The 20109-nt window shown below is 42.5% G+C and overlaps 1 protein-coding gene across 2 annotated transcripts in view; it reads right to left on the bottom strand.

Annotated features, from left to right (window-relative positions):
* Positions 1 to 20109, bottom strand: part of TTC7B (tetratricopeptide repeat domain 7B) — a 258616-nt gene that overhangs the window by 105344 nt on the left and 133163 nt on the right. For both annotated transcript variants that reach the window (XM_019518662.1, XM_019518663.1), the window contains exon 15: positions 10253 to 10369. In XM_019518662.1, coding sequence (XP_019374207.1) covers positions 10253 to 10369 — 117 coding nt within the window. The remainder of the gene's footprint in view (positions 1 to 10252; positions 10370 to 20109) is intronic.

The raw sequence follows: 20109 nt of genomic DNA, 5'->3' as shown, positions 1-20109 counted from the left end.
AGGAAGATATGGGGATTGCCAACTACTCAAAAATCTTGGTTTTAAGAGGGACCTGAAGCACTAAGTGGATGTTTTGCAAATGAATAAATTCAGTTTTACATTTCGCTAAAAGTAGAGCAGTAATTGTTTATGTAAAATAGACAGTTGAAGACACTGGTAATCAAATACCATAGGTAATTTTCATCTCTAGCTTACTATATTTGAGCCTTGTCTTGTTTGACAGTGATGAAGCCCATGCCACAAAATCCCTGATTTGGCAATCTCTGTAGGGTCATAGGCAGCTTTACTGGCCAAAATTTAAGCCTCCAGACTGTAAGGTACGTAAGCAGTTACGGCACAGTTTTCTGGATTGATCACTCTGAGGTGCCAAAATTCTGCCTAAATAACATTTTGTATGCCTACATACAGTTCCTAATCTGGCTTTCATTCTATTCCTTAGTTTGTAACACAAGCTAACCATCACTACTAGCATCCTGATTGGTAGTTTTGGTGGTGGGGGTGTGGTGTCTACAAACTGAAATGGGAATAGTAAATGAATCTCATCCCTGAAGTGGTCCCACCAATGTAGTGATAAGGCACACCAGCAGGACACTGGGGGGAAGTCTGAACTGATGCTGACTGTGCCTTAAATATTCTGTGGATACAGATTACATTCTTTTAAGGATGTTAATCTGGCACTTCTCACAATACATTAACATTCTCTTTAAAAAGATGAGCAAGGATTTCTTAGGGTGATACCTTTTATTGGACCAAGTTTGTAATTGGAATAAAGTTAGACAATTTTTTGAAAGCAAGATATTCTTCTTTACGTCCCTGGAGCCAGGCACAGCAAGTTAAGCACAGCATAGGGTAAGGGCTGAGAGATATTTTCAGGTGTACCAGACAATTAAAAAAAAAGAAGCTGAGTACTGGGAGATCAAGGCCTATGACAAGGAGTAGGGTGAGGGGCAGCAGTCGATCTCACCTTCCTTGGGCAGAGATGGGTAAATCATCATGGGCTATAAATCTAATGTTTAGTCCTTGGTTCTTAGTGGCTAGCCAGTTTATAAATTTTTGTTCCCAAGATGCAGGGCTGTTGGTTGCATCTGTCCACACCTGAGGACAGCAGGGTGACCCAGGCCATCCTTAACAGACTGGCTGACAGCAACATCCTGAGGGATAGCCAGCACAGGTTTGTTGAGGGTAGGTCTTGCTTGACCAATCTCATTTCCTTTTATGACCAGGTAACCTATCACCTGGACAAGGGGGAAGAGATTAATGTCATACATCTGGACTTCAAAAAAGCCTTCAATCTGGTGTCCCATGATCACCTCTTGGCAAAACTGGCCAACTGCAGCCTTGGCCTCACCATGATCCGCTGGCTGGGGAATTGGCTCTGTGGTCGGACCCAGAGGGTGGTGGCAGATGGAAGTCAATCATCATGGTGCCCTGGGACCAGTGGGCTCCCTCAAGGCTCTGTCCTAGGGCCTATACTATTTAACATCTTCATCAGTGATGTAGACTTTGGTGTCAGGAGCAGACTGGCCAAGTTTGCTGATAACACCAAACACTGGGGTAAAGCATCCACACCTGAGGACAGGAGGGTGATCCAGGCAGGCCCTGATAGGCTCAGGAAATGGGTGGATGAGAACCTGATGGTGTTTAACACCGAAAAATGCAAGCTTCACCACCTTAGGAGAAAAAACCTGCAACATGCTTATAGGCTCGGCAGTACTGGTTAGCATTACAGACGAAAGGGACTTGGGGGGTCATCATGATTGACCACAAGATGAACATAAGCCTTCAATGTAATGCTGCAGCTAGTACAGCGAGCAAAACACTGGCTTGCATCCACAGATGCTTCTCAAGCAAATCCCAAGACGTCATTCTCCCATCGTACTCGGCCTTCGTGAGGCCGTAGCTGGAGTACTGCGTCCAGTTTTGGGCTCCACAATTCAAAGAGGATGTGCAGAAGCTTGAGAGTGTAGAGGAGAGCCACGTGCATGATCAGATATCAGGAAAACAGACCTTATAATGAGAGGCTGAGAGCCATGGGACTCTTCAGCCTGGAAAAGCACAGGCTCAGGGGTGATCTGGTGGCCACCAGTAAGTTTATCGGGGTGCTTACCGGGATCTGGGGGAACGTCTGTTCACCAGAGTTCCCCAAGGGGTGACCAGGTCGAACAGTCATAAAGTCCTCCATGACTGTTTCAGGCTGGACATAAGGAAGAACTTAAAGCACCTACTTTGAATGCCTTCAAGAGACATTTGGATGTTTATCTTGCTGGGATCCTATGATCCCTGGTGACGTCCTGCCCCTGGGGCAGGAGGCTGGACTCAATGATCTTCCGAGGTCTTTTGCAGCCCTAATGTTTATGAAATCAATGAAATCTGTGCTGGTTTAAGGACACAGGCAGGCCAGGTTATTTGGGTAGATGTGATATCTTTTATTAGACCAACTAAATAGTTGGAAAATGTTTTTTGCAAGCTTTCAGGCACAAGAACTCTTCTTCAAGCACTAGGAGACTTTGCTGCTGTTATGACTTCTCCAAGGTAGAAGGGAAGATAAGTAGTAGTCATGGTCGATCGCAGAGACTCTGACAGTTGATCTCAGTCTGGAAGGGGCCGAGCACAGGCATGAGAACACACGCTCAGTGTCCCCAGACTGAGATACAGAGCTGCAGCTGCTTTGGGAGCTGCACGATGCCATGCGTGTCCCACTGCTGGGCTGGGACAGGTGAGTGGGACCCTGGCCAGGCTGGGTAGTGGGTAGATCAAAGCCTGGGCAGCTCGGTCAGGTGCATAGGGGGGCTCCCACAGATGCACGCACCCCAGTGGAGGCCTGGGAGGCATGTGTTCTGCCTGATTTATGTGTAGGGCAGAGGTGGCTGCCACTGTGCACTGGGCTTTGTGCCCCAAGCTCCACTGCAGCTGCTTCGGGAACAGCATGATGCCACATGCGTCCTGCTGCTGGGCTCAACCTTGCCCCCTGCTCAGTTCGTGGCAGGATGCACATGGCATCGCACCACTCAGGGGGCAACTGCAGCAGCACTTGGGGCGCAAAGCCCAGCATACAGCAGCAGCCGCTTCCACCCTGCACACAGGTTGGGGGGGGGCACATGCCCCCTGGTCCTCCACTGGAATGTGTGCAATGGTGGGAGCCCCCCCACATGCCTGCACGAGCTGCCTGGTCTCTGATCCTTCCATTGTTATATAAATAGACTTTCTGTCTATTGCTTTTAATCTTATGTATTTTCTTGAGTTTTGCATTGACTTAAGAAACTCCAATTTGTAGCTTGATGTAAGTGCTTGACCTTTGTATGCTGTATGCATGAGAAAATGGGTGAGAGTCTCTGTGGAAAAGGAAAAACATAAGATGGCGACTGGCTGAAGAATGCAGACAGATAAAAGACCAAACAAGAAGAATCCACCCCAGAACAGCAAAAGAACAACAGCAACTGACCTTCAAGAAAGAACACAGCAATAATCCAGCAAAAGCCCAAAGGACTGAGTGAATTGACAAGGCTATAAAAGATGGGGCAAGACGTATTGATTTTGGGTCTTGTTCTGCATGTCATCCTGGAGCGTCAGTTCATCTAAAAAGATGGACCGGCAGGAGCCCAGCTCCTACTCACAATCAACTTGGCTGGCCACTAAGTGGATCCGAGCACTGATAAGACTGGTAATATATACCAGCGCAGAACAGAGAGAGAGAGGGAGAGAGAGAGGGAGGGTCTGTGTGTCTGTGTCAAGCACTTAATCAATAAATGTGGCATCTTGCCTTATCCTCCCTCATAAGGTCTCACTCATGATTTGAGCAATTGGCAATTTGTGTAACACCAACACCTGGCCCAGCCAGGGCCCCACTCACCCCTGCCCCACTGCCTCCCTCACTGCAGGAGCCTCAATTTGCACTCCCCTGCTGCCCCTTCCCTCCCCCACAGATTGACCTGCTGGGCAGAGGGGCATGCAGTAGATCCTGGGTTGGACTTTAATTCAAAAAGTGATCTCCTATTTAAAAAGGTTGAAGACCACTGAGCTAAAGTGTAAAAAGAAGTCTGTGAAAATGAAAATGAGTGGAAGTTTGGAAGACAATGGGTAGAGATAGGAGGGAAGTGGGAGAAGTGAGGGAAACGTGCGAAGGAATGCAAGTGGTCAGCTTCAAGCAGGTTACCTGGTTAATTAGATGTCAGGCAGGTTATAATGTTGCTATTGAGGTTAGTTTCTTTTTCATGTTGCGAAGTTTGTCTTTTAAAGGTGTTGGGTAGGCTTCCCTTGAGCACAAGTATAGTGAGGTCATAGACAGAGGAGTTGTTCTATGACAAATGTGCTCTTAATGGTGAGTGTTTGTCTCCATCCTTTATATTTTTTTCTGTGAGAGTTCATTCTCTGGCGCAGTTGCTGTTTAATTTCACCCATGTAGTTGCCATGAGGGCATTTGTTGCATTGGATCGGGTATATTACATTTTGGGAAAGGCATGTGTAGGAACCATGGATTCTGAAGGTTTCTTTATGGGGGTGTTGATAGTGGCAGTGAAGGTGTGCTTGCAGGTTACAGGCAGGCAAGGTTCTTTGGGTAAATGTGATATCTTTTATTAGACCAACTGAGTAGATGGAAAAAAGTTCTTAGCAAGCTTTCAGGTGCAGTCACCCTTCATCAGGCATTGGGTGTCTCTGCTGGTCTGAGATTCCAAGAGATGAAAGAAGCTAATGAGTCCAAGGAATGAGCCTCAGACCAGCAGAGATTTCCTATGCCTGATGAGTGACTGCACCCAAAAGCTTGTTAAGGACTTTTTTCCAACTACTCAATTGGTCTAATAAAAGATATAACATCTACCCAAAGAACCTTGCCTGCCTATGTCCTTAGACCAACATGGCTACAACCAAAAACCCGCTGACAGGTTAAGCATTTCTTGCAAAGACAAGGCTGTGTTCTACTTGATGTCTGGGCAGCAGAGAGTTTGTTCTAATGACAAGTAGGGCAAGGTAGGGAGGCTATTTGAAAGCCAGGAGTGGAAGAACAGGGAATATTTCACACACTTTTTGCAAGCAGTTTGTTGCAGGCTGGAACTCTGCTAGCCTGTGGAGAGCCATTTGCTAAAGGGGAAAATTTGCATTTTTCTACAGGAAATGAAAAACCCAGATCCCAGCTGAGGAAGAACGTCTGACATTGGAAAGCTTGTCTATATCTCAGCTATATAGTTGGTCCAATAAAAGATAACTGCCCTAAGAAATCCTTACCCCTCTCAATTTCTGAATCAGAGCTACACCACCACTCTCACACTATTGTACTCGCATGTAATATAGTACAAATGTATCTAAATCCTCTCTCACAGCAGTAAGAAATAAGATTAATGCAACTGAACTCACCATTTAAAATGTGATTTAAGCCAGAATGCAATACAGAATGCATCTTCACATGCATTTATACGTCTTTTCTAACGCACATTAAATTTAGTACTTCAAATGTGAGGTAGTAAATTAATGCACATTAGGCTCAGCTAATGTGCAGTAGCACATTTACATGCTTTTTAGTGATGCTCAGTGTGTAGTAATCTACTTTACTGCACATTAGTGTAAAGTCATATTTTTTAGGTGACACTTCCATGTGCAGTAAAATATTTTACTGGGCATTAAAGTGCACATGTAGACATGTCCACTTTTCAGTATTTTTCTATCTGTTCAAGTTTTAAAATGGCCTACCACGTTAGAATTTGAATGGCTTTTTGCCCTTCCCTTTCCATTCAGCAACTAAATTTGTTATTTGCCTTAAACACAACAAAACTATTTCCTTTCTTTAAACAGCTGTTGCAAAATCTTATTTGTGCCATTTTAGCTTGACACTAACATCACTGTTAGGCAAAAATGATGTTATTATAGAAATTCACAGGAAATAAAGGGAACTATATGGGACGCAGACCAAGCCATAGTTACTTATTACATCAGTTGGCACATTTTTTTTTGGCTGACTGCTGTATTAATTACTTCCTTAATCCATGAGCAATGTCACACCAAATGCTGCTAAAGAAGAGAGCTAGGTTTAGTGTAAATTACCCTTTTAATTACTTTCCTGACATCATAGGTAGTTCTGCTTCCTCCAATAATTAAACCTACATTTTGATATTTCTTCAAATTAAGCTTGTCCATGACAACATCCTTTAGTACCAAAAAGAAAATTTATAAATCTATATTATACTCCCTTAAACTAGGCTGAGCTTTTTTAAGGAGGCAGGTAAATTTCATTGACATTCTGGTAACTAGGAAAATGCAAGGAAAATTTATCTAAAGTTACTTTTACACATATTTTAATAATTTGATTCCCTGCATATGACATGACCATAATTCCTTAATTATCCTATCCTTACACTTTAGTAATCTAATAGAAATCAAATAATCTAACAGAAATCAAATAATCAATTTGTGAGCAAACATTTGCATCTTGGACCCAATTTAAAACAAAGCAGAATGTTTTTTAGTAGATGATTAAAAGTTGAAGGTGGAAGTGTTGAGCTTCTTTCACTAAGTAACAGACTGAAGATGACACAACTAACTTTCTTCTGCAAAATTTGGTTCAACTGGCACCTCTCTTGTGGCATAGCAAAAAGTTGCTCAGGAATTTCAAGCTTCTGGCAAACTGACATTGCAAATTGCTATAGTTCCCATTCCAAACTAGAGTGGATATTTGACTTATACAAAAAAACCCCCATCAAAACTATTTTATTCTAAAATGGAAGCATTAATACAAGGAATATTGGAACAACATTTTCAAACATGTTTTGTTTCAAAACATCAGCTACAAATGCGAACCAAAAAAAGGCCAACTGAGAATTTTGTCTAAAAATAAATAAATAAATGAAAGAAGATGTTTGCTAATAGAAAGTTAAATTTCAAAGAAACCCCAATTTCCAGTGGGAAAAATTGTTCATACAAAAGATGTTAGCCAGCTATATTAGAGCACCTAAATATTTACTTTTAAATAACCAAATATCTGTGGATGTGTGTTTTCAAAAACAGCTTCTGCATTCAAAAATTGTAGCTGGCTAGGATGAGCCTTCCAAATGGATTTCAGAGAACACTTGCTGGTATCACAGCTGGACTTATTTTGGTCAGCTTGCACATCTTTATTTCTGTGATACAATACTAAGGGATTAAGACTCTGACTTTCAATTTGGGTTGTTCAAGTAGTCAGTGACTGGCATAATGCCACCAACCAGTTCTGATTCAGCACTTTGAATCTGTCTATTTAAAAGTATGGACAAATGTACATTTGTAACAACTTCAAAGAGGGAGGGGAAGCTGCTGCTATTGCTCAGGAGTGTGCAGCAGCTGCCCTGCTCTGTTACACATGATGAGCCTGTAATGATGCAAGTGACCAAACTCTTCCCAACTCTGACCATGGGTGAAGCCAGGTTCAAGCTGGAGTGGTTTTGCTACATTTGAATCACTACAGGCTTATTCACATGTATGGAGTTGCAACATAACCACTTCTGAGCCTGTCTGAGCACAGCTCCCGCTCCCTTTTTAAGTGTCAAATGTCTGTTTGTCCATACCTCAAGAGCTATATAAGCGGGTCTGTAATATTATCCTGGCATTGTAGAGTAGGAAACTGAGGCAAAGGGATAGAAAATGACTTGTTTGTCACTGATCAGGTCAGAGCCAGACATGGAACCAGGGGAGAGCCCATCTCATTCTGGGTTAATTCTTAGTCATGACATTCCATTTAGTCTCTATACATCAGCAGAACAAGATTAAAAGACATTTATGCTCTGTGAGTGAGCATAATGTACTCCGGGAGCTCACTCTGAGAGCTGCTCTAATTAAAGCATGGAGCATCTCATGTATCAGCATCCCTGCACTTCAAAAGAACAGTGGTGGCGCTTTATCTAAAGCTCAAAAGTTTCTTTGCCCACCTTCTGTGATACTAAGTTTTGTGGGTTGCTGATTGTGGTTAAAAACAAACAAGCTTTAGATGAAGCGCCCCTGCCACCATTCTGAAACATGGGGGACACTGATGCACGAGATGCTGGAAAGTGGTAATTACCATGCTCCAGCCGACTCCATTAATCTCTCTATACATCAGCAGAACAAGATTAAATGGATACGTCTGTGGAGGTCACAATCCTTGGGTGTTTATACATGAACTCTGGGAGTGAGGGGTGGGCTCTTTAATTAGAGCTGCTCCAAGAATCACTCCAATTAAAACGTCTGGAATGTCTCATGCGTGAGCATCCCCATGCTTCAAAAATGGTGGTGGAGGTGCTCTACCTTAAGCTCGAAAGCTTCTTTGCCCACCTTTCCTGACACTCTAATTGTATCTGCTCTGATGCATTGTAATCATAGTGTGTCAGCAGCCTGGTTGCTCATGTACAAGCACCCGTTGTTCACATTCAGCTATTACTGGTGTGAAAAAACACCCAATGTTATGTCAGGAGCATGTGTTGTTACAGCTCTACAAGTGCAGAGGTGATGCGATTCATAAATGTATCTCCTATGACCCTACATTTATCCACTGGTCCTTTTCTAAACTCTGGTCCACTCCAGTATTCATTTTAAATTTCTGAAGACTTGCTTATTTGTTCATTTCAAGAGAATTACTACGATTTTTTTAAATCACAAGTAACAACCCTCAAAATCTGGGTTAGTGTCAGGGAAGGTGGGCAAAGAAGCAAGGAAAATGGTGTTGATTATCAGGTGCTCTAGAATCAGTTTTTTCCTCTTTAGAAAATTGAAGAGATCAGAAGTTATCAACAATTATTATTCAGAACTGACAAAATCCAAGAGTAAGCTTTTATGGTTCAGAGCAAATGAGAATTCCTGCTGGTATCTGGAGGAGGTGTTACTTAACTCAAGTATTTTTAGGCAGAGTAACGCTGCGCACATCAGGAAAGCAATGACAAAGCAGGATTACGGCTCTGCGCTGCATACAAATTTAATGGCAGATATTGGAAGGTATGAGAATCCTTATAATGCTGTATACATGAGGCTTCATGCTGAAATAATGCTTATAGTAAATTGCAACCATTCTGCTCAGCCCAGGAATTCAGAAAAAAGTTTTGATGGCTGTGAAAGCTTGGACAGTGTCTCTTGCACAAAAATGCAAGACAGTGGTTGTGGCAAGACAGGATTGTGGTGACAAGTCTGCCACAAGAAAAATCAACTCTCCGCTACAGCTGTAACCCATTAAGGCATAGAGAAAGTGGAGCTTGTGGCACCCAATACCAGACCCAGTCTTGCAGCCCCTTTCAACTCAGCCCAGTGGCAGGAGGCGGTGCGCAGCCCCAGCTCTGCCCACCTCCCACTACCCGGCTGAGCTCCATGGGGCTGGCAGAGCCCATCGGAGTGCAGCCCGGCGGCGGGAGGCAGGGAAAGCCAGGGCTGCGCTGCCTGCTGGGCAGAACTACATGGGGCTGCGGAGTGTAGCCCTGACTTTCCCCTGCCTCACACCACCTGGCTGCTGCTTCAAACCTTGAAACGTTTCAAAACATTTCGACTGGCCTCGTTTCGTTTCAAGGCTGTTTTGAAGTCCTCCGTTTCATTTCAATTTCACTGTTTTGAGCTTGAAACAAATCAAAACAGAGTCGAAATGAAACAGCCAGTGAAATTTCGCACAGCCTTATAAGATAGTACTGTCCTGAAAGTACTCTCTTATGCTGGTGTAATTTACCACGATTAAGCACATGTGTAGATGATGACCATGGGTGTATGTTGTACACTAGCTGGGGGCTAGACTCCTGCCTGTCGCCTAGCCCCACAGCTCCACACTTTCAGCACGCTCATGCCCCAGCTAGCTTCTCTGCCACCCAATGTCACCACCCTAAGCCTGGGGCTGATATCCTGACTCCCTCCCCCATGCCCCTTGCCAGCCTGGGCCTGCTTCACCCCAGTTCAAACTGCTGCTCTGCTCCAGCACGAAATTGCCGCTGTCCCAGGCCCAGGAGTAGTTTACTCTCACTTAAACTGCCTCAGAGTTTATTGCTTCGCAGTAACTGCACATGTGGACACAGCCAAATTAATCCCACTTACAATTTGTTTTATAAAAATAGAAAAGCACATGTAAACACGCTCTACTTCTTCATAGTTTCATTTTTTTTAATTACTAATTAGTCACTTCTGCCACAAGAGTTGTAGAGCCATATATTAAAATATTTTTTAAGTACTGACCAGGAATACATTAAATTCCAAGCAACATAAAAAGATATACAACTCCTAATCTACAATTCTGATGAAGTTCAATGCATGGGGGACTACATTCAGGGATTCTTTAGCATCTTACCTGGGGTTAGTGAGATTGTAACAGGATTTCCAAATCTGTAGCATGTGTTTACAGGTAAGAAGTGCTTCATCTGGGCCTCTACACAGGGATTCCAGTTTGACTTTTGTAAACAATAATCTAATAGAAAGAAGGATATTAGAAGAAAAAAAAAAAAAAAAATCAAGCAAAAACCATTATACTTAATTTGAGAGAACTAACACTGATTTGAAAACAAGCAGCAAGAACTTCCAATGCTTATACATGTAGAAAAACATTGGAGGAGAAACTGAACTGTTAATTTTATATTGCTAGGATTTGACTATTTTTGTCCACATACCACCTTACATGGTCACAAACACCTCATGCACAGAGATCATTTTAATATGAGCTCTACTGGTAGAGTAATTGATGGTATGATACAAATTTGCTGTTGTTCTTTTCATTTTCTGTTAGAGAAGATGCATGTAGTTAATTAAATGATCTTCACCGAAGTTTGGATTAATGGAGATCTTGTTCTGACACAGGAGACATTCTTCAGTCAAACAGTATATACACTTGTTCTCACAGGTTCTTAATACATTCATAAAATTAAAAGGCTCCCTACAGTAACAGAGCCATTATTTGATCCCAAAGAACACAGTCTACATTCTAGGTTACATTCTAAAGACATAGATGTCAACATGTGGGAGCTGTGTGGGACAAAATACGATACACTACTGTAAACCTGTCTTCAGGAACTCTTTCTTATTCTTGATAAAAAGTTTGGGTCTTTTTTTGTGATCCACAACTCAAGGTTGAAATACTTGACAGCAGAATATATTTTCTTGTAATATGCTCTATCATCAGATCAATCTTGGGAAACCAGTACCTTCAGTGGTAAAATTTGATAGCTATTCTTCATAGGGTAGTAACTACGATGGTTAAATGACTCAAACTAGTAGTATTCTCATCTTAATAATACTATGTATTAATACAATATTTTGATGGCAGCCATAACCTCTTTTGTTGGCTATAAGCAACAAAGCAGGCACATTCATCTACAGCTGGGGTCAGCAACCTACAGCTCAGAGAGATTTGACCTGGCCCACCAAAATACCATGTGGTCCATGGCAGCATTCGGCAAGGGGGAGACCCATTGGCAAAGGAAGCAGCAGCCCTAGGGCCAAGCTACATTAATTTGACCTGCTGTCAGTAAAGAACAATGCCAACCCCTGATCTACGGAAGTTGTGAAAACAGGACATTACTGAGAAGTGAACAATATATAATGATGTTGAATAAAACCAAAAGGGAAAGTGAAAAGGGCTACTTGTTTTTGAAAAGACATGAAAGTACTGTTGCACAGACAGTGTACCTATTACTTTTATTTACTCTTCCGCTCCACACATCATAAGCACCAATAAGTGACAATTCTAAAAGCTGAGCTGTAACTCATTCTGGTAAGAACAATTACACAAGTCTATATGGAATACCTAGTTGTAACAATGAACAGTACATAAAAAACAAAAACCAAAAATTTAACTATCAGGGAAAAATCAAATGACCATGTTAGAAAGGACACCATCAGAGTAAAGATGCTAGCCTTGGGGTGGAGGGGGAGGGAATATTAAGAGTAACAAGAAAAACCTTGCTCCATTTCACATTATGTTGCCAAGAATGGAGACACTAAATTTGAGTTTGTATTTCAATTTAAAACTGTAAGCAAATTCAAAATGGCACCTTTAGCAACTTGAGAACAGTGCATGAATCATCATGGATCATTAGCTATATACAGTAGTATCTATAATGAGCCTTTAAAAATGAATCCCATTTCAAAGCTGAACTAATAACTGCAAAACATATCAAGTACTTAGGTCTTGGCTTCTCCATTCTTCAGACAGACCCATTAGTAAATTCTTCTGCAGAGAAAGTGAATGGGATAAACTTCCTGGATAATTTAAAACACAGTCAGTCACTCTCAACCTTTTTAGGCTTGAGACACCCCTCAGAAAATGCCATTTCCTAGTTTTCAATCATTTTTTGACTACAGAAAAACTAACAGAGCATTTTTTCTGTGGCAAACAACTCAAACCACAACAGAGCAGAATGCTTGTGACACTGTGGATTCCTATTTGAAATCTGGAGTCTATTCTGTGAATCATGTTTGGGTGTTGGCACACATAAGCACTGATACTACTGTATGCTATCCGTAAAAGGATCTCACAACACCCTGGTTGAAAACTATTAGTTTAAAAAGATAAGATCTTAGTTTAATGGTGTAGATCAATGGGGTTCAACCTTCATCTCAGGTATACCACAAGTTAACCCTGCACTGTCCCCAAGTGCCATTGATCCTCTTCCTCTATCCCATTTCCTGGCCTACTTCCTGCCCTACATGCTGTTGTCCCCTTCCTGATATGCCATGTGTCACCCCAGCAGCTGCCTGTGCCACAGGTTTGCCACTGCTGGTATAAACATTGCCAGAAGTTCCAAACACCTGGAAACAAGTCATGTAAATATTACCATATTTACTCTAATACAAGACAAGGTTTTCACCTCCCATTTAATGCACGAAAAAGAAGCCTCTGTCTCAGATTAGAGTACAAGTAAAGGGTAAAAGGGAAGGGCACAAGCAGTTCCTGCCATTCTAACTCCTCCCCTGATCTGTCAGATCCACAACAGCCACCTGCACCTCCATCACTTGCCTTTTCCCCACATCCATTTACCTGCTGCAGCACTGGCCCCACTCTGGCGCAAGGAGGGGGAGGGAACAGCAGGCTGCAGGGGGCTGGCATGGGGGAGGCACAAGCCTAACCCTAATGGTTAAAATCTACATTTAGAAAATGATAACAAATTTATAATTTTCCATGTATACCATCTAATTATGGGAGTGTGGGGGTCCATCAAGTTCAAAGTTATCTTAGATTCACGTAAATACCATAAATTAGGAATTAAATCTCAGATTTAATCAGTTACACTGCTACATATAATGATAGGAAGCAGGAAAGAATACAAATAAAGCAACTATCATAACATTAAAATGGAAGAATCAAAGACCATTAATTCAATTACTAATTTAGTCACCCCAAGTTACAAATTAATGCCTGGTAGTCAGGGAGGGGAGATGGATTTGCAATTTTTTTTACCCTGAATACAGGCTTCAAAGTTGTAAACACCAACTGCAAACCATCAAAAGTTCTTTCCCCCAAGATTGAATGGCTCAAGAGGACAGAATAACTAAAACTTTAGGGATGTTTACTGAGACCCAGATTGAGGAAACCAGCTACAGTCCTCACTGGATGAATTCTTGATTAAGTTTCAGAGAAGAGGGACCTGTAGATCAAAGCAAGGTTTAGGTAAATGAGGTGGCATATGTATTTTATAAAAGTATCTTATGGCACCACAGAGTGGCATAACATTCTAGGTGGAAAAAAAGCACTGGTCTTTTCTGCTAGTGGAAAGAGAAAGTTAAAGAAATGGAGAGAGAGGGAAGAATAGAAGCACCCAGGAAAATGTGAAAAAAACATTTAGAAGGTAAAAAGTAGGACTATTTTAACTGCTCCTTTACACACCGTCCCAAGATGCAATGCCGGATGCAATGCATCTGAGGGTGCTGAGGAAACTGGCTGATGTGACTGCAGAGCTGCTAGCCATTATCTATGAAAAATCATGGCAAACGGTGGAGGTCCCAGATAACTGGAAAAGGGCATATACATAGTGCCCATTTTTAAGAAAGGGAAGAAGGAGGATACAGGGAACTACAGACTGGTCAGCTTTACCTCAATTCCCAGAAAAATAATTAAGCAGGTCCTCAAAGAATCCATTTCAAAGCACTTGGAGAAGAAAGTAATCAGGAACAGTCAGCATGGGTTCACCAAGGGCAAGTCATGCCTGACCAACTGGATTGCCTTCCATGATGAGATAAATGGCTCTGTGAATGCCGGAAAAGCAGCAAATGTAATATACCTCGACTTTAGTAAGGCTTTTGATAGCATCCTACACCATTCCTGCAAGCAAGCTGAGGTAGTATGTGTTGGATGAATGGATTTTAAGGTATACAGAAAGCTGGCTGGATTGTCAAGGTCAATGGGTAGTAATCAAGGGCTCAATGTCTAGCTAGCAACCAGTACCAAGTAAAGTTCCCAAGGGGTTGGTCCTGGGGCCAGTTTTGTTCAATATCTTCATTAATGATCTGGAATATGGGACGGACTGCACCCTCAGCAATGCTGCAGATGACACCAAGCTGGGGAGTGTAGTAGATACACTGGAGAGTAGGGCTAAGAGTCAGAGTGACCTAGACAAATTTGTGGACTGGGCCAAAAGGAATCTCATGCGGTTCAACAAGGACAAGTGCAAAGTCCTGCATTTAGGATGAAACAATCCCATGCATTGCTATAGCTTGGGGACCAACTGGCTAAGCAGCAGCTCTGCAGAAAAGGACCTGGGGGTTATAGTAGACTACAAACTGGATACGAGTCAGTAGTTTGTCCTTGTTGCCAAGAAGGCTAACAGCATACTAGGCTGCATTTGTAGCAGCGTTGCCAGCAGATCAAGGAAAGTAATCATTCTGCTCTACTCTGCACTAGGGCGGCCACATCTGGAGTACTCTGTCCAGTTTTGGGCCCTCCACTATAGAAAGGGTGTGGACAAGTTGAAGAGAGTCCAGTGGAGAGCAATGGAAAAGGTTCAGCAGCTGGGGCACGTGACTTCTGAGGAGAGGCTGAGGGAACTGGGCTTATTTAGTCTAGAGAAGAGAAAACTGAGGCGTGATTTAATAGCAGGCTTTAGCTACCTGAAGGGTGGTTCCAAAGAGGATGGAGCTAGACTGTTCTTAGTGGTGACAGATAACGGAACAAGGACCAATGATCCTTGCTTAGGGAGGTTTAAGTTAGATATTAGGAAACTCTCTCACTAGGAGGATGGTGAAGCACTGGAACAGATTACCTACGCAGGTGGTGGAATCTCCATCCTTGGAGGTTTTTAAGACCTGGCTTGACAAAGCCTTGGCTAGAATGATCTAATTGGGGATGGTCCTGCTTTGAGCAGGGGGTTGGACTAGATGACCTCCTGAGGTCTTTTCCAACCCTAATTTTCTATGATTCCAAGATATCCTTTAAGCAACGTTTTTCCAATGGTACACTGAAACCAGATCCGCCTCAGTGATACAGGCAACTGCAGGCCCCATCTGAGATGCCTAACTGAAAGCAGCCTCATGAACCATCAAGACCACTTCCCTACTACCAAGATGACCACGTTATATCATCTCTCCTTCTTCATCTGAGGGGAATTCATTAAGTACCTAACTACCTTATTTAGAAGTACACCAAGACCTAAAGAATGTCATGAGTCAAAGAACTAATCTTTTGACATGCTCATCATTGGACATTTTCTTCTGATCTGTCTAGAACCTGTACCAGGCTATGCTGAAGCGAGTCATTCACTAAAAATTGGAAAAATAGAAAAGAAAGTAATGGGGAGTGATCAAATACTTGCAAAAGCTTGACCTTAAAGGAAATTCAAGGACATAGGGTGCATGTACACGAGATACTTAACTTTGCATTAGCATAGTTTATGTGCACATGCTTACTTTACAATAAACTTCCCTAATACCAAGTACATTTGCTTCCTGCAAATATAAGTAGCAAATTTACTTAACATTAGTAATGGTACTCTTGTGCTCGTGTAGACGCCTGGTTGGGAGCAAAATCTGGTTCTGGTCAGCCATCCACCAGGGATGGGGGACAGCTCCCTAACCCCAAGAGCTGCCCGCTGCCGGGGTGGGCTCAGGAGCCAGGGTGGGGAGTATGGGAGCTTCAAGCCCTTGCTCTGAGATTGCGACGGGGCAGGGAGATCTTTATGTCCCAGCCCCCACTCCGCCATTGCAATCAGACAGCAGGGGCCAATGCTGGGAGACCCTTAATTTCCCAGTGCCAGCTCCATGACTGTGGGGTAGCTTAGTGCACAGTAAATCTAGGCTGGAGTAAATGCATGTGTAGACGTGTCCAAAGTTGCTACAGTGGCAGATGACTTCCCTCTATGCGTCATGGTTAAGCATCGCCACAGCACCACAATAGAAACCCCAAAAAACAAACAAACACCAAAACACAAAGAAGATGAATACCAGAATGCTGAGCCGTGATGAGAAGACATCATGACTTGACATTTCCAGCAAACTCTGGGGACTCTTTCAAGCAATCCCCCCAAAATTCAGATATAGAACTGTGCCTGTGGATCCAAGTAGCAATACCAGGTCTTGCCAAAGAAACAGCACTGCATGACGTGAAAGCACAAATAGTCTCCACATCCTATGAAATTTGATTTGATCATGGCTATAGTTTTTTGGGACCAGGAAAGGATGATAAACAAATACTTCTTATCAAAAAAGATTAAAGATCTTTATGGGACGTTTCATTGATAACGTGGTAACTACAGCAAATCAAGCAGTTATAGTAGAAGCCCTATGAACTTTCTATAGAATGCAATTAGCTCTTACATTTTACAGGAATTTTAGGACATTATAGACAGAAAATGCTTTGTGATCCACAGGCAGCATGAGCTGAAGAAGTTCAGGCTGCTATTCAGAACCAAGTATGTAGGCTAAATAATTACATAAATACTGCCATACATATCTCTATGGTCTCACTGTCAAATTCTGCTGTGAATCAAAACCCTCGCTATTATAATCAGATGTAATTTAGCATGCTGATGAAAAACTAAAATTTGCAGTACACTTGCTTGGATTAAATTTTATCTACATTTTTTATTCTTGTTTTTTTCCAAATGTATTGTTTCTTTTTTCTGTAGCACTTCCTATGAGTTTGTATTGTTTAAATGAAGACAGAAAAACAGCCCAAAGAAAGTCTGTTGCACCACCACACATCTAGCTGAAAGAAGATGCAATTAAGAACATTAAACAACAGATTTTCACATTTTTTAAATCTACTGAAAAGTTTTGGGCTACTGAAAAGGTGTGGGCAAAACGTAAACAAAGTCATGGGAAGGATGGAAGATTCATTGCGAAGACATTAAAGAAAAACAGATTAATCAGTACACAGAAGAATGAAGCAAGACAAAGATTGATTTAAGCAGCTGGCTAAATAATGGGGAGGGATTATACTTCCTGCTTTCCCTGTTTACATACTAGGCATAGAAAACTTTCAATATGGGGGTTATAGGCCTTCCAATATGCAACCAATTTCTCTGGGTCCCTACAGTCTACTTTAAGGGGTCACCTTTCTCTGAATCCTCAGTCACTTTCTCCCTAACTGGAAAAGGAGACTAAGGAAGGATACCCCTGTCCACTAAAGCTCCCTTTTTGCCTATAAGTACAAAGGCTAGGGACAGAAGTTGCACATAAATCAGTGTGCTTAGAAACCAGTTCAAATCTCTAACACAACAGAAGTCCAGTGCACATAAACTGCTTTCAAAATAGCTAAACTGGTTTAAGATAAACCTGGATGGATGTAGCATCAGACTTAACCGATTTAGGTTAAATGGATTTATTGAACTTCTAACCCAGATCTCTTACAGATTCAAGTTAATTCACAGTCCCCCAGCATCCCAGGATGCTTTGTACCTCCCCCATAAACCCCACTTGCAGGGTGGGGTGGGCTAGCTTTGGCCCTCCCAGCACCACTATTGCTGTGTGCCCTGAATGCAGCTCTGACCCAAACCTGCCCCCCACCATGTGCCGGGAATTGCCTGGTGCACCCCCCCCCACCCCACCCCAACTGCCTCCCTCACTTCAGGGGACATTGATCTGCCTCCCCATGTCCCTTCCTTCCCCCTCTCACCTTCCACTGCAACCGACTGACCAGCTACACACAGGTCTTCAAGCTGCCAGGCTCTGCTCCTCGCTGCCAGTGTGCCATGCTGTGGCTGCATGCATGCATGGGCATTTATCAGCCAAATTATCAGCCACATCAGGACAATTTCCAATACAATCAGTTTTCTTTATATGAGTGCCAATCCAATATTGGACTGATGTATTGGTGCACCTCTAACATATAGTTTAGTCAAGCACAAGCTACTGGCCTAAGCGCAGGGATAAATTTAATGCCCTGTTATAGACAGGAGGTCAGAGTAGATGGTTTTAACATATGCTTCTGTCCTTAAATTCTATGAATTTATCCAAACAACCCAAGTTTGACAAATAACCCTTTAATGTTTGATGCAGAGTTACTTCAGGTTCAGATTAAAGTACACTCTGATTCAATTTCTGCATACCAGGAGGTTTGATGTTTATCAAAAAAGTGAAAGATGGCATAATTTCCAAAATTTAAGCCTACTGGAAGAATGCCAACATGAAAACATGCTAAGGCAGAATGAATTTTACTTCATGCACAAGTCACCTTATTTTAAAAGAAATTTGGATTGCATCAATTCTATTAAGTATTTATAAATATACCGGTCACGGGCACACTCAAATGAATGGCCAGGCCGCGTTATAAGTCGGCAGTGGGCTAGGCCTCAGTGCAAAGGCCTCTGGACGAGTGGCGTGTGCTACCCTCACGTAGCAGAAGATCACCCACCTCGAAACTGCCTGACAAACAAAAGAACTCGGAGATCGACTCGGAGCTTACTCCATCCACTCCACGCATCGGCCTGGTATTGCAAGGTAATGATAGCTGGCATGAGTTGAAACAAAACGCTGCAGCCCAAAGTTTTAATATGGCGCACAATTGGTCACTGGGAACAAATTGCTGAGGGAAAAGACGACTGATTGGTTGCTGGAAATAAAATGCTACAGCCTACCAGTATAAAAGCAGTCATGGGAAAAGCCCTGATGGGGGAAGTTCGGATCAAAACTTCAAGCGTCAAAAGGCCCACAGACTGATCATCCGCCAGGGCCGCCCCTCCCTGAGTGCCATCTCGGGTCGGTTTTTGAGGCCTCCGCGAAGTGACTAGCGTTCCCCAGCCATGAAGCCGCTCCTGTTTGCCTTTGTGGTAAGCATGCAAGCCTAACTGTTAAATAGCCTCTTGAAATCTACGAGCTGTTGACCAGGTCTGGGACTAGAACTAAACTCAGCCGCCCCAAGACTACTCACAGGGTAGTTTTGAATGCAAGGGAGTTTAGTTTGAACCTCGTGACCCAACAGACACAATTCCCCGTTGTTAATTTCCTAACTGTTAAATAACCTCTATGAGCCATTGACCAGGTCTGAGACTAGGGCCCAGGCCAGCCGCACCAAGACCACTCGTGGTTTTGAATGCAAGGGGCCTCGGCCTGAACCTTGTGACCCAACGGACACAATTTCCTGTTGTTAACTCTTTGTAATTGTTTTAATTGTTTATATATGTAAGTTGTTGAGATTAGCATGGGAAATAGTAGTAGCAAAGTATTTTGTGCATTTTGTTAAGTAAAAATAAAAAGTTTGGTATAACTCAAGCCACGTCCTTGTCGGTGCCTACTCCACCAGCCCGGCCACGCCTGGGCATCTCCAACCTAGTGTGACAATACCCAACATAGTCGCTCAAATACATATAATGCCAGACTTCTAGATGTATGCTGCACGTACCAAGTTGATTGCATACACAGTGATGCCAGACCTAACCAGCCAGGTCCATTTTGAATTTTCAGTGGTAAGAAGAATTTTTCAGAGAGATCTAAGTAGACATTGGGACAATTTTAAAAGTTTGTGTATTTTAAGAAGTATTTTGTATAACATTGTTGCCTAACAGAAGGTATAACAGAATTAGAAGAGTAATTTCATGATGATTTATTCTGAAATTTTTTTTAGAAGAAAATTGAATCAATAGGCACCTCTACCTATCAATAAGCTATGCTTGCCATATGACAGACAGCAACCTCTCTCTCCTCAGTCACATACAGTTCTCATTTTTGCTGAAAGTATCAACAAATCTGGAAGGATTCTTCCTCATCCTAACAGTATGTACAAAC

This window comes from Gavialis gangeticus, unplaced genomic scaffold, assembly GCF_001723915.1.
Source record: "Gavialis gangeticus isolate Ggan-Ray unplaced genomic scaffold, GavGan_comp1, whole genome shotgun sequence".
NCBI lineage: Eukaryota > Metazoa > Chordata > Crocodylia > Gavialidae > Gavialis > Gavialis gangeticus.
Note: the sequence above shows the minus strand (reverse complement) of the source record. Positions and strands in the feature narration are given on the sequence as shown.